The 13,652-nt window shown below is 39.4% G+C and overlaps 1 protein-coding gene across 1 annotated transcript in view; it reads left to right on the forward strand.

The window, feature by feature from the left end:
- Positions 1–10,997, forward strand: part of PCSK2 (proprotein convertase subtilisin/kexin type 2) — a 99,279-nt gene extending 88,282 nt beyond the window's left edge. The window contains exons 10-12 of the mRNA XM_083857677.1: positions 1,000–1,100; positions 3,649–3,876; positions 7,616–10,997. Of these exons, the coding sequence (XP_083713803.1) occupies positions 1,000–1,100; positions 3,649–3,876; positions 7,616–8,102 (816 nt within the window). The 3' untranslated portion in view covers positions 8,103–10,997. The remainder of the gene's footprint in view (positions 1–999; positions 1,101–3,648; positions 3,877–7,615) is intronic.
- The last annotated feature ends 2,655 nt before the right edge of the window (positions 10,998–13,652 follow it).

Genomic DNA, 13,652 nt, shown 5'->3' on the forward strand with positions numbered 1-13,652 from the left:
AAAGTTGGTGCTTTCCTTTATCAGAAGCCAGACTTAGAAGTTCAGTTGCCCTCTTTCTGGAGGACAGTGTGACAAAAGGTCTCTGCAAAAACCTAAGTTAACATCTGAGATTGTATTTACTTGTACTGGCAGACTTCTGCTGTACGAGCAGCACAGAGCAAAAGGACATTTAGTCACCCACAGAGGGCATATATGGGGGTTCAGATCACCAGAGCCTGCTTTTGCTGCAGGGCCATACCTACAGCTGGAAAACAGGCAGGTTCTGTTCAGTTGTATTTGGGATTCTCTTCCACCATAATGATCACTGCTCTTCAGCACCTTCAGACTAGCCAGGACTTAGTTCAGTTTCCAGAGTGGAAAATGCAGGTGTATTGACTCAAGGTTAGTTTTTGCCAAAAGCTGTTGTACATTTTCCGTGGCCCTGTCTCAAACAAGAGACAAGACACATTGTGCAATCCTGAATGCCCACATGCAGTAACAGACAGAACACTGGTTTCTATCTTCATATCAGCTCTGTGATACCAGCCAAAATGATCTTTGTAATTATTGCCATAAAATGTATTTCTAAGGTTTTTTTCTGGTCTCTGCTAGTGACTAATGTGCACATAAGACAGCAGTCTGGTGCTGCTGCTGGTCTCGGTGTTGGACAAATGTTAAAAAGCTCAATAGTGTTAACAATTCTGGTTTCAAATCTTTTTGATAATCAGAAAGGAATTTAAGGCCTTTGGTTAAACTGTGTTTATAAGAAATAGATGGGTTCTACGTGAAAATGAGCACTGGATTGCTTGCTACCTTATGGCTTGCTCTTTCATTTATGCTCTGAATGTGTCTCACTGTGGTTTTAAATTGATACACTTGTCCAAAAAAGAAATCAGATTATGGACACAAACACAATTAAAGAGCAAGGGCACAAACTCGGCTTTCTGTATTTTTCTGAGTCTGTAGCTGCAAGGAAAATGGGATAACTGGTTTCATTAATGACATCTAATATCATTGCAGGCTACAACTGATTTGTATGGCAACTGCACCCTGCGTCATTCGGGCACGTCTGCAGCTGCCCCTGAAGCAGCCGGAGTGTTCGCCCTGGCCCTGGAGGCTAAGTATGCTGTTGAAAAATTCCTCATGAGCTCTGGAGAGGGGAGGGCCTGTGGCTTGTTTCATGGTGTTCGTCATTTCAGTGGGCTGGCTGCAGCACCAGGCTGCAATAACCAGCTCAGAAGCCGCCTTGTGCAGTAGTGACGTGCACGGCGACTTGCAGATGGAGCAACAGCCTTGCCAAAGTCTCATGGCAGAGAGAGACTTCAGCTGTCTTTTGGCTGGCTGTCTGTCTCTATGTCCTCCCCATCCTCTCCATCCTGGGATTAGACTTCTCTAACACCATTTGGAGGAAGAGATTATTTAATTTCTCCACATTTGTCCTCTGTGAAACGCCCAGCCTATGAAAACATAAGAATGACCCTGTAGTATGAGGCAGTGTTCATCTTGTGCAAGGGTGCTGTCTGCAATGACAGAAGCTTAGGAGGAGGACAAAGAATGGGAATTAAGAGTGATCTTTCAACAAGAGCTTTGTCAATCCATGATTTGTAGGGACAGCAGTGGGTCTCTTCTGTTTAATAGCTGCAGGCAGATTGATCTTCCTTGAAGTTGCCTAACTCTTATTCAAATTGTCTGTATTTGGCACCTAGGCCATCCAGGTCCTCAATATTTTTTTGGAAATGGTGGTGTGGAACATTTTCTTTGTTTTCTTAACCCATTGCTGGTAGCTTGCTTCTGTGCTGTGTAATTGCTGTGTTACATGAAGGAATAAATATCCATTGTCTATTTACCTTCTCTGTGGTATTCCTGACACTGGGACATTTTTTATAACCTTGGAATCATTATCTTCCTCTCTACTGATTAGGAAAAGTTTTACTTACAGTAACTTATACCACCTTTTTACTTAATGTTAAGTTTTTTCTTGAACTGAGGCAACATTTGCTTAGTTACCGAGCTTCAGTTGCTGTAACAACAGCATGAAGTGAGTACTGTGTGCATAGTTTTCTTCAGCAGTGCAGAATAATGAAGATTTGTGAGAGGCAGCCAAGTTTACATTAGCAGAGCAATGACCATCATGCTCAGAACATGACTTGGTCCCATTCTCATTTTTCAGGTTTTATACATGTAAAACATAGGCCAAATGTTTAGCTTTTGATGATCATCCCTTCTACTGTCAAATTCATTCAGTGGGACAGCCACTATGTAAAATATTAATATGGCTATAAAAATATAAATGTTTAATGAATTTTCTGACCAGAGAATGTTTAAACTGGACTAGAACCTAAATATCTCAGTAATAATTTATTCTTGTTCATTTGAGCTACCTATAAGGACTGGAATTACTCTGCCAAATTATCACTAGTAGGAATTAGATTTTATACCCCTGGCTTGCACTAGAATTTCTAGGCTTTGCTGAGAAGGCAGCAGGAGAGAGAAGGAACTGTCAGTGTCTCCTATATCCTTATGGCTATATTGAATTGTATTGTGCAGAACTATCCTGGATGATCTTTCCTGGGAATCAATTACAATCTCCCATGAAACCTGTTCTTGCCTGCATTATGTCTGTCAGCTCACACACAATATAGGGCTGACATGTCTTTCAAACCAGACCAACCTATGAAATAAAAAGTACAGCTTTAAGATATGTAGCAAAAAGATTTCAAGAAGAATGATGCAAGTGATATCTTCTTTTCAGCTCTCTTGTGTCACCTTGTTATTGGCTATTGTGATGTACATTCAGCATGCACACATGCTTATTACTTGGGGCACAGAGAGCTGAAAAGCAGCTCCTTTTAGGCTGATGGTTTGAATCAAACACATTGTGATGTTGAAAGAGTTCATCATAAAACAACTGGAATAGCTTTAGTTATGTAGAATTAGAATGTCAGTTCTGAAGCTTTTCAGAATAGTAAATGCCCTTCCTGTTATCATAATCACTGTACATCTAGGAAGACAAGAGAAGATGATGAAAAATAACCATTGCAACTAGGCAAACATTACTTGACTGCATCCATTCATGCTAATATAACATGGGTGAAAAACCTCTGCCATGCTTTATACTCCAAAGCTTCAGCCACTAATGGCCCATATATCCCCATATTCACAGAATCCTGACATTACCAACACCCAGATTGTTGGAGCTCATCAGCTTCATCAGACTGGGGTTTCTCAGGGTGGATCTTGGAAGGTCCAGGGGAAAAGCAGGAGGAGCAGGCAAGAAAAAGGGGGCAAGATCTGAAAAGAAAGCTAGGCAAAATTTTTTATCATCTTTGAATTTTTTGTATTTCTCTCAGAATCTGATATAATATCCTATGCATTTCATTAGTTTAAAATTTCCATGTTGGATCTATGATGTCTAGTTAAAAGAAGTTATTTTTAACCAGAAAGGCTTTTGCAGTTTTGGAGAACATATTTGGAGAAGTACTATATAATTCAAACCTATTCTTGTTCCCACTGAGATCAATCAATAGAAGCTTTGCTATTGAGATGTGTGCAGTTACAATTTCAGTATTATTCAAAGAAGCAAATTTTCCCCAAAGCCTTGCTCAAGCACAGTTCCTCTTTAATATCTGCTTGGAAATCATGTTTGTTTCTCATGCTGCTCTTCCACAGCTTGCATCTGACATGGAGAGACATGCAGCATCTGACAGTGCTCACCTCCAAGAGGAACCAGCTCCATGATGAGGTTCACAGGTGGCGCAGGAACGGCGTTGGGCTGGAGTTCAACCACTTGTTTGGCTACGGTGTCCTGGATGCAGGAGCCATGGTTAAGATGGCAAAAGACTGGAAGACTGTTCCTGAGAGATTCCATTGTGTCGGAGGGTCAATACAGGAACCTGAGTAAGTGGATAGTGCTAGTGGATGTGTTTGGCTTCTTCCAGGCATCTGGGAGACTGCAGGCATACAATTACATGGACAAGGATAGTTAAAGAAACTTCATGAGTTTTTTTGGCTAAGAAACCCTGACATTACCAATAATAAGTTGATAAAACATTTCTTATCAACAGTGCTTGATGAAACTCTATGATGTTTCAGTTCCTGGCTTGCAAGCGGTACATTCTGTAGCACATCTGTATCCTCACTGCTAGTGCCAGTAATGTCAATAGCAACATCCATTTCCCCTGGGCACTCACAGGTGTGTTTGTAGGAATAAAGAGTTTTTATTATTTTTACATTATTCCCAGGTAGTTTCTGGCAATAAAGAGCCTATCCCCAAATAAAAATTTTTGAGGCTGGCCCTGTAAATTACATAAATTGCTGTCACATTAAATATCTATCAGCCAGGTAATATTTCATTGTGAGATACTTCAGCAGAAAATTTTATCTCCAGAAGACTGAAACAATCATCTACAGGTACCAGTGATACAATTTGAACACTGCAGCATTTAATTGTGTTTGCTTTAAGCTCTTCAAATCTCTAATTGCAGGGTAGGTAGTCAGATTATTTTCTGATTTACCTTTATGTGCAAAAGTGAATGAGTCAACAAGTGAATGAATTAATACAAATTGACTACAGCAGCTTTAATTTAATTTAAGTAATTGAATTACTAACCCAATAATGGCTTAAATTATGTCTATATAATTTGAAATTTGACTTTTCAGTGTCATTTTTGAAGGCAACATTATTCTGTTGGAAAAAAAAAACAAACCAGGATGCCACTCTAGCACATAGCTCAGCCAGGGAAAGAGTGAGTTTTTCTCCAACCTTGCAAATTGAATTTGCATGACTCAAGGTATAACAGCTGAGTTCTGAGTTTTAGTTTATCTGTCATAAGAATACTCACAGGTAAAAAACAAATGAGGTAGTTTTAAGATATCTCTAGTTTATTAATAATTAAATGAGGAAAAATAACCTCATTTATCTTAGGGAAGCTCCGTTTATTGAAATGAGGATCATCTTAGAGGAGGAGAGAACATTTCTTTCTGCAGGCTGTAAGGGTGCCCCCCCTGTTAATTGCCTGACACATCTATATATTAACAGCACTGCTGTAACAGTTGTGTTCCCCAATGAAAATGTCACTGACAGGAGATTATAAGCATTATGAAGTGCAACATGTACATTTTTTGAATTGCGCTGTAAAAAAAAAATCTAGTGAAGTCCCAGCATCTCCAGAGATTTCTTGGAAATGAAAACTCTGCACTTCTGCTGTGGATAATTGGGTTATTCTTTCAGTTTGGTGTGGTGAAGCAACATTTTCTACATATATTCTCTATATTTTTATTTAAGTATAGATATTTGTATACATAAAATATGTATTTAGTATAGATTTATGAAGGTGAGTGGCTGATACGGAGGTGTGTTTCAGAGCAGCATTGTCAATTAAGCAAAAGGCCAGGAAATAATTACCAGACATAATATACTGTGTGCTGAAAGCAATCAGTATTTAAAATAGAAACATTTGTTAGCAATAGGAACTTTTCCTGACAAAGGTTCTGGCTGGTTTAGGGAAATACAAAGTTAAAAGACTTCAAAGTTGTAAGTCCATTAGTTGAGGAACAGGAGCACACAGGAGCTCCCCCTTGCTCATCTCTCACTAGGTACTACACATGCAAAAGTGGATTTAATATATGTAATCTCCCACTGAGTACTATGCCATGGGTACACTATAAATATATATATAAATACGTAAGCTGGGCAGTGGCACATAGTAAGGCTGTGGAAAATCCATTTTCTCCTTCTGCTCCTTCGTGTCAGGCTTTTTCCACCACCCCAGTACTTTTTGTTTCTTTAGGAAAATTCACCTGGATTTACAATAATTAGTCTAGTGAAGCAGACACTATTAGATCTTAATTAATAGGAAAAGGGGAAATAGAGCAAGCCTTTTCTCATGTTTTTAGAGAGCTGAGAGAACTTTTGCACTGCAGCACTTCTTGAGAAGGTGGAGAGGAAAGCTTTTTGCAACTGTCAAGCCTTCTGCAGAGCAGATGTAGTGGGAACACACTGCTCTTGTTCCTTTGGGCTTTAGTTTTGACAGCAAGAAAAGACTCACACTGTGATGTCCCTCCTCATTAACTGGAGGAGATAAAACACTTATCACATATCTGAGAATGAAGCAGAGTTTGACAAAGCTTTGTCCACTGTGTGAAAGGGCTGTGAGACAATATGAATTCAGGTTGAGTTGAGATTGAGGCTTCCCATGCAGAGAAACTGCAAACACGTGGCAAAATCATGAAATTACAATCCTTCACCTCTGTCAGCACATAGTGCATTTTTCTTGTGCTTTGGCATGTAAAATAAATATCTCAAGGGTATTATATTAGATGCTCAAATATTTCAGCTAGATAATATTAATGTTACACCAACTTCTGCTCCATAATACTCAGAACAAGACAGGGTTTTCAGTTTAAGGTGTTAAAATGCCTTGAGGATCTGGATCTAAATGACATTTTGCTCTGCAAGTACTTCCAGAAAGGTAATACTCTATGACACAGGGACTGGCCTGAGCCACTTAGTGATGTACCAAGTGTAATACCTGGAGCTCATCTCAAGAAGAAAAGAATTCCTGGAAGCTAGCCTTGAGTGAAATGCTTTCACTGGTTTCTAAAGAACACAGTATTTCATTAGCAAGAGGGAAAAAGCTGGTACAGAGTTCTTTTGAAAATAAGGTATTCATTTCCACAGTGTAGTCAATGCTCTTCAAAAAAGACTCTCAATTTGGCTGCACAACTGAGGTCAGGGAGAAGCCCCTGGAAGACAAGATAATGACAAGGTGACTGGAGTCTTTTGTGACTTGGTCCCTTTTTTAATGATGGCTGTAATTCTTGTCTTTCAATTATTTCTTTTAGACAGAGGAAAATGTCACACTGCTCACAGAACACTGGTAGTGAAGATGTAGAACATTTTTACACTTTTCATGTATTTTGCCAGCCAGTTTCTGAGGCAGTGGGTAATTGAAGTTGCATCCTGACCCCGATGGGTTTAGAAGGCACTTTACAGCCTCAGCTCCTGGGATAGACAGCACTTTGGAAACTCAGTAAACATGTGCAACTTCTTTCTTTGGTGTATTGCTCATGTACAGGAGCTGTTCAGGGATGGAAATCTTCACGGAAAAGCATTTTTCAAATGAGCCGACTCTAGGATCCCATGTTTGTGCTGGTTTCCAAAGCAGAACAAGGACATAGGCCTTAATGTGACTGCACTGAAATTCTGTGCAGTTGGTTCCTCCAACACCAGAGAGCCATTTGCTGCTGTCATTTAGGGAAACTTGCATGACTGACTACTCATGGTTCTTTTACTGAGTATGCACATTATAACATAAGTACCCTGTTCAGGTGTGATAGGTTAAGACAACCATTAATGTTATTCCTTAAAGAGCAGTATGAGCTTCTAAAATTGTATTACTTCTCTCTTTGTGTAGGTGTACATCTCATAACTATTTTCAAATTAAGGTTTTGGTGTAATTTTCTAAGAGGAGAACATTTACTTTCTGGCTAAGTTTGCACCTATTATTTCCTTACTTCTTTGTGTGTTGATAAGGAAAATAATACAGTGTTGTTCTGTGAGGCTCTACAACCCAGTAGCTTTAACATAAGCCACGTTGTGCCATTTTAATTTGCTTCATTATCTTTTGACCCACAGGAAGATACCACCAAGTGGCAAACTGGTCCTCACACTGACAACTGATGCCTGTGAGGGGAAGGAGAACTTTGTCCGCTACCTTGAGCACGTCCAGGCAGTGATAACTGTGAACTCCACGCGGCGAGGGGACCTCAACATCAACATGACCTCACCCATGGGAACAAAGTCCATCCTGCTGAGCCGGCGCCCCAGGGATGATGACTCCAAGGTGGGTTTTGACAAATGGCCTTTCATGACCACTCACACCTGGGGAGAAGACCCCCGAGGCAGCTGGGCTCTGGAGGTTGGGTTTGTGGGCAGCCAGCCCCAGCGGGGCGTGCTGAAGGAGTGGACACTGATGTTGCACGGGACTCAGAGCGCACCCTACATAGACCAAATCGTCAAAGATTATCAGTCCAAACTGGCCATGTCCAAGAAGGAAGAGCTGGAGGAAGAATTGGATGAAGCAGTGGAGAGAAGCCTGAAGAGTATACTGAGCAAGAACTAGTGCCGTGTTGCATGACGATGTCTTTCCTTCCCCAGACCCCTCTACTTCACCAAACTTCACCTTCTACTATCCAAACCTCTGTGTTAGACGTATTACAATGATTGTCTCTGTAGCCAAATTATCACCCTTTCTTGATTTTGAAGTCTTATATCTCGTCGATAATTATTTTAATTGCCACTGAAGCAGTCCATTTTTTTAATCTCTCAATCACGAAATATACTCCCACCAAATACTATGTATAGTTTGTGACTGTAAATGATGATTTTTTTTCTTTTTGTGTCATACAAATCGGTAATAACCTGCAAAGAAGTTAATGGCTTTTCCCTTCATATTTCTGTGGTAAATGTTTGTATTAAAAAAAGAGTGAATTTTAACACTGGAAGTTGGTGATAATGAGCACATTTTAAAAAATGACTGTGGGAGAGGGAATGACAAAGAAGTTGTCTGGAGAGGTCTTTGAACATGCTCCTTCTGCATCACTGACTTTAGTGGGACTTTCTCCATTGGGTTCAACCAAAGCAGCACTAGACCCCACAAAAAGAAACAATCCAGAGATAAGGAAAATTTACCAATCCTATTTGCAGAAATCCAATTATTTTGAGAGTTTTATTTCATACTACAGTTACACTACATACACCCTTCAGCTACAGGATGGATCAACAGATATGCAATAAGGAAGGCAAAGCAATGGTGTGTGGGAGGGAGAAGTGATTTGCAAACTGGGTCAAGGCCTTCTAGAAGCACAAGTCCCACTTTTGCTGGAGTTTTTTTTAGTTTGGTCATTTTGGGGGTTCTTTTTCCTGTATTATTGTAGTGTTGTTGGTTTTTGGTTTTTTGTTTTGCAATTTTGGCAATTTAAATCTATTTACCATCTTAAAGGAGAACAGGCACATGTAAGAACATGAGCTGCAGGATTTCTGACAGCTTGTGTGCATCTGCTGGTCTCCCTACTGAGATGTTCTCCAGCACTGTAAAATGAGGCTGTTCAGCATTACCAACCACAGACACCTGTTTTCTGGGTTGCCACCTGGTTTCTAGCTGCCACTAAACTGCTGTGGGGAAAATTTGAAGCACACAGTTTCAGTCCCAAAGCAATTTTTAATTTAAATTTCTTGTTTTTAAGCTATATATATGCTGGTATTATGTTGTACAAATATATTTAAGGAGAAAAATATGCTGAAGTTATTAAAGTGTAATGCAAAGTTGGCCTTCTTGAGAAATAAAATGTAGTATATTTGGGAAGATTTGTTGGCAGTCATTGTTCTTTGCTGTTTAAAGTCAGTCCCGCTTTGATGAGTTAAAGTCCATTTCTCTCTCACCCTCAGAGTATGCTCTGGCTATTGCTGCAAAACGTAACATTCTCCCTGGTGGGAATTACTGATGGAAGTAACCACTACATGTTCTCAGGTGTGAGATCCCAAATTTGACCTTTGAGAATTAAAGGGTCTTGTTTCTGCAAATATTTAGGCACTTGCACTAAAGCCCATCAGTGGACTTGCTCAAATGGTAATTGTAAGCAGGTATTTCAGATCTTTGCAGGCTCCACATTTTAGCAGCGACTAGTTTCAGAATTTTATTATGTATTTTTATTATGCAGAGTATTAATCTAAGATGTTTTAATAAAAGTTGTCCTGGTTGATCCAGTGCATAGCAGTAGAAACACATTCAGTAAGTAAATATATATCTAACAAATAAAAAACATAACCCAAAGGTTCTACAATGGATGTGTTTCACTTAACAATGTATAAGAATAATATTAAATTAATTCAAGAGACCATCCATCTTTTATTTTTCCATAAGAGGCCTATTCTTTCCTTTTCCAAATGAAAAATAAACAGCTCAACCTACTCAAAGTCTGTGTGAATTACACTCTAAAGCCAGAACAAGCAACCTCACACTACTCACAGGGTTCTCGTTGTGTGCAACAGTCCCATCAGAAAAATTTACCATATATATATTTATGCATACACTTGTATGACTAAATGCACACACATATGTGGTATTGCTCTCTCTGTGTATATATATATAAAATTATAATTTTATATATATATATTAAAAAAGATACAATATATTTATTCAGAGTACATTAAGTATATTTGCATATAAATATGTCTAGAATTACATATGGTATGTAAGGTATAATACACATACATCATAACTTTTTGTGTGCATGTGATCAAAGGAAGAGGTTACTGAAACTTTTTACTGGACTTCTAAAATGTGGGAAAGTTTTGGAATAAGAGAAGTCCACGTGGAATTCTTAAATGAACATGTACATGACTTTCCATTGCATTCATGTAATTTTGCAGTTGTCTGTTCAATTATTAAATATCTTATAAATCAGCAAAATAACTAGATGGCTGTCCATATTTTCATAATGCTGACATGATTTAGTAATTGAAAAGTCACAGTAATGAGTGATATATAGAAATGGTGAATTTTGATATAATTATATATATAAAATGACATTTATATACAATATAAAGATCAAATTCTTGGGGATTTTTGCTTCAAGGGATCACTGAAAAATATGTCCAGTTAGATGGAGTTTTTATAGTGTTGCTGATGGAAAATAAAGTTAATTTGTTAGTATTTATAATAAAAGGGGAGATGAAGCTCGTGATGAAAAACAGGTGAACCCTGTGATGATGTTTTATAATATCAGTAAAATAAAGAGTTGTTGTAAACTGGCAGATCCTATCATCATCATTGCTTATCTGAAGGTACATGGGAGGTAAAATGCTGCTCTCAGTGAGATGACTTCCTAATTCTCTGTTTTTTACACTGATGAAGAAATGTGTATCTTGCAAATTCTGGATACAGAGAAGATAAGGACCGTACTCCAGAAGAGTTGATAGCAGCAGATTAAGAGGTAAACTGCTTTATGTTAACTCTGTGAAACTCTGACATGTATAAGCTTAAAGCCACAGGCTGGGAGGAGCTTTTTCAAATTTATTTGGTACTATTTACATGTTTCAAACTCATTGGCTCCAAGGTCAGCTCTGCAAAAGCAGCAGCAGTGCAGGTGCTGAGCTGCACTGGGAAGAGGATGATCAGGAATAGAGACTGTGAGTTTTGCACTGCAGCTCTGCTCCCAAGAAAATGCCACAGCAGATTGTATTTTCCTCTGCTGTATGGAGCACTTTGATTCACATTAAAGTCCTTGTTTCCCTTTTCATCTCTTCTTCCCACCCATGCCTTTTGGGTACTTTTTAGCTTTTGTGTTCTCATGGCAGAAAGTACATTTGATTTTATAATATCTTATCACATCCACAGCAGTACAGTCTGGTAGGGAACCTCCTCATCTAGTTCTTGTTGCCTCAGAAGTGAGAATGTGCCTGTAATAACCTGAATCTCATTCCAGTCTCTTGTTGAATTGGTGCTTGCAACTATTTCACCATTAAACTTTATCATTTAAACACTTCATTGAGAATCTGCATTTAATTAAGAGCCTGGTCCCTAAATTATGAGATATACTATACACTTCAGTATGATCACTATTAACCAGATACTACTAGTGGTTTTCTATATAAATTTCATGCAAATTTACAGAAAGATGCCTGTGATCTGCTGCCTTACTGGGCAACTGCGGTGTCTGTGGAAGGCAGGTCAGAGATTGTAGCAGAATTTAGCCCTCATTCTTCTTAGTCCTTGAATTCTGCTGCTTGCTGCCCAGGCAATGCAGTATGTGACTTCCTTCAGCAGTAAGTGCCATCAGACCAGCTTTAGGAGCAGTTCTTACATCACACTGACCTGCTGAGTCAGGGTTACAGGCATCATAAACCAAATCTGGGTTAGTAGCCAGTGGTGACACCATAAAACAAAAGAGGATGAAGGTGGTGGAGGTGCTCACACAGTGGACACCTCGCCCAGGCTGTCCTGACGTTGCCTCCTTGCCACTGAATAAGACCTTTTGTATACTGGACACTGGGTCCACTGTATTGCTTTGAAATCAGGTGGGCTGGGAGAGGGAGAAGAATACTCATTTCCATCTAGGTACTACCTGAACCTGTTTACACCCTGCTGTGTGACAGAATTATTAAACAGCCTGCCTATTGCTGCAGTGAGGGTAGGTTTTTTGGTTTCGGTTTTTTGTTTTGTTTTGTTTTGTTTACCTTGCAACAGTCAAATTCTTTCAGCAGCAGTTATTCTGAGCAGTTGCTCCCAGCCTACACAGGCATTGATAAATTCCTTCTCTGCAGTTATTTACACTGTTAATATATTAAACTGAAAAGCAACACGCTCTAGTGAGCTGTGTCTGGATTAAACTCCCACAGCATTCCAATAAAACAGCATCGAGAAAAAGTCCTGACTAAAGCTGTGACTGTGAGAGTCACCTGTCCCTGTTTCAAAGAATAAGGTGCCACTTTACCAGGCATAGCAATCACAGTAGATCAGATGTTACACTTGTGCTGGACCTCATGAATTGAAATAATCAAAACAAACATATTATTGAAGGAAAGACTTGGGTGCTGTGAGGAGTTCCTGAAGCTCAGGCTTGTCAGCTCAAATGGCTTTTAGCCCTGATGTGCTGCAGCTGACAGGAGTTAACAGGCAGAAAGAAAAGGCACAACAATGCTGGAAGTTGAAATGAAAACTTAGAGAATTGGGATTGGATTGGACAAGAAATGTGTAGAGACTAATTAGTACTTCAGTAAGTATGAGCCCTTCAGTAAGCCTTGGGCTTTAGTGGGATCAATTGTGTTCCTGGAGTCAAGCTGAGGCCTAAATGGTGTATGAGCACTTTAAGTAGAGCTCAGTATTTACACACAAGCAAAAGATTTCCTTTCCCTGATTTTTTTTTTCTTTGTGTTTTTTTGGTTTGTTTTCTTAAGTCGAAGCTTTCTGGGAGCTGCAAGAATCTGTTGCTGCTGGAAATGTTGCTTTTTGCTTCCCCAGGCATGGGGAGGTGGAAAGGAATACTGCTTATTCCAACAATCCTGTGGAGCTCCATGTAACAAGGAGTGAAACGGGGTCCTGTGGCAGTATTAAACTCTACGGTCCAAGGAAATACTTAAAAGAAAATACCTAAACACACAGTCTTTGGCTGGAGTCTGCTCAAAAGCTCATTGGCATTCATAAGTACATCAGTTGTGTTGGTGAAGGACAAATAGTAGCTTTTATAAGGGAAATCTCCCTTATAAAGGAAATTTTATTCTGAGAAGACCTGCAGTAAGAGCTTATTTCAAGTACAGTAGTGTTTGTCTTTATTTCCAAAAAGAGGGGTCTGCCAAGCTCATTGCTATTTAAAGACTCTGAAAAGGAGAGATTTGGAACAGGTTATTTCAGAGGTATCCAGCCCTTCCCCTGGAAAAACTCCTGCACACCATTCAGGTGATGTTTACGAGTAGGGACTGTGAGTCAATGGTACACACAAAATAAACCCACAGTGGGTATCTTCGGTAGAAGGCAAAACTTTTATTTAATGAACCAGATGTCACAAGTTAACATTTGCAGCTGTCTTAGAGATTGGGGGGGGTCGTATGGCAGTTATAGGAGCAGTAGAGGAATATGCGAATTTGTCCCGGATACTGTGGAAAGCCAGGCAGC

The sequence above is a fragment of the Zosterops lateralis genome (assembly GCF_965231275.1).
Source record: "Zosterops lateralis genome assembly, chromosome: 3".
Lineage (NCBI taxonomy): Eukaryota > Metazoa > Chordata > Aves > Passeriformes > Zosteropidae > Zosterops > Zosterops lateralis.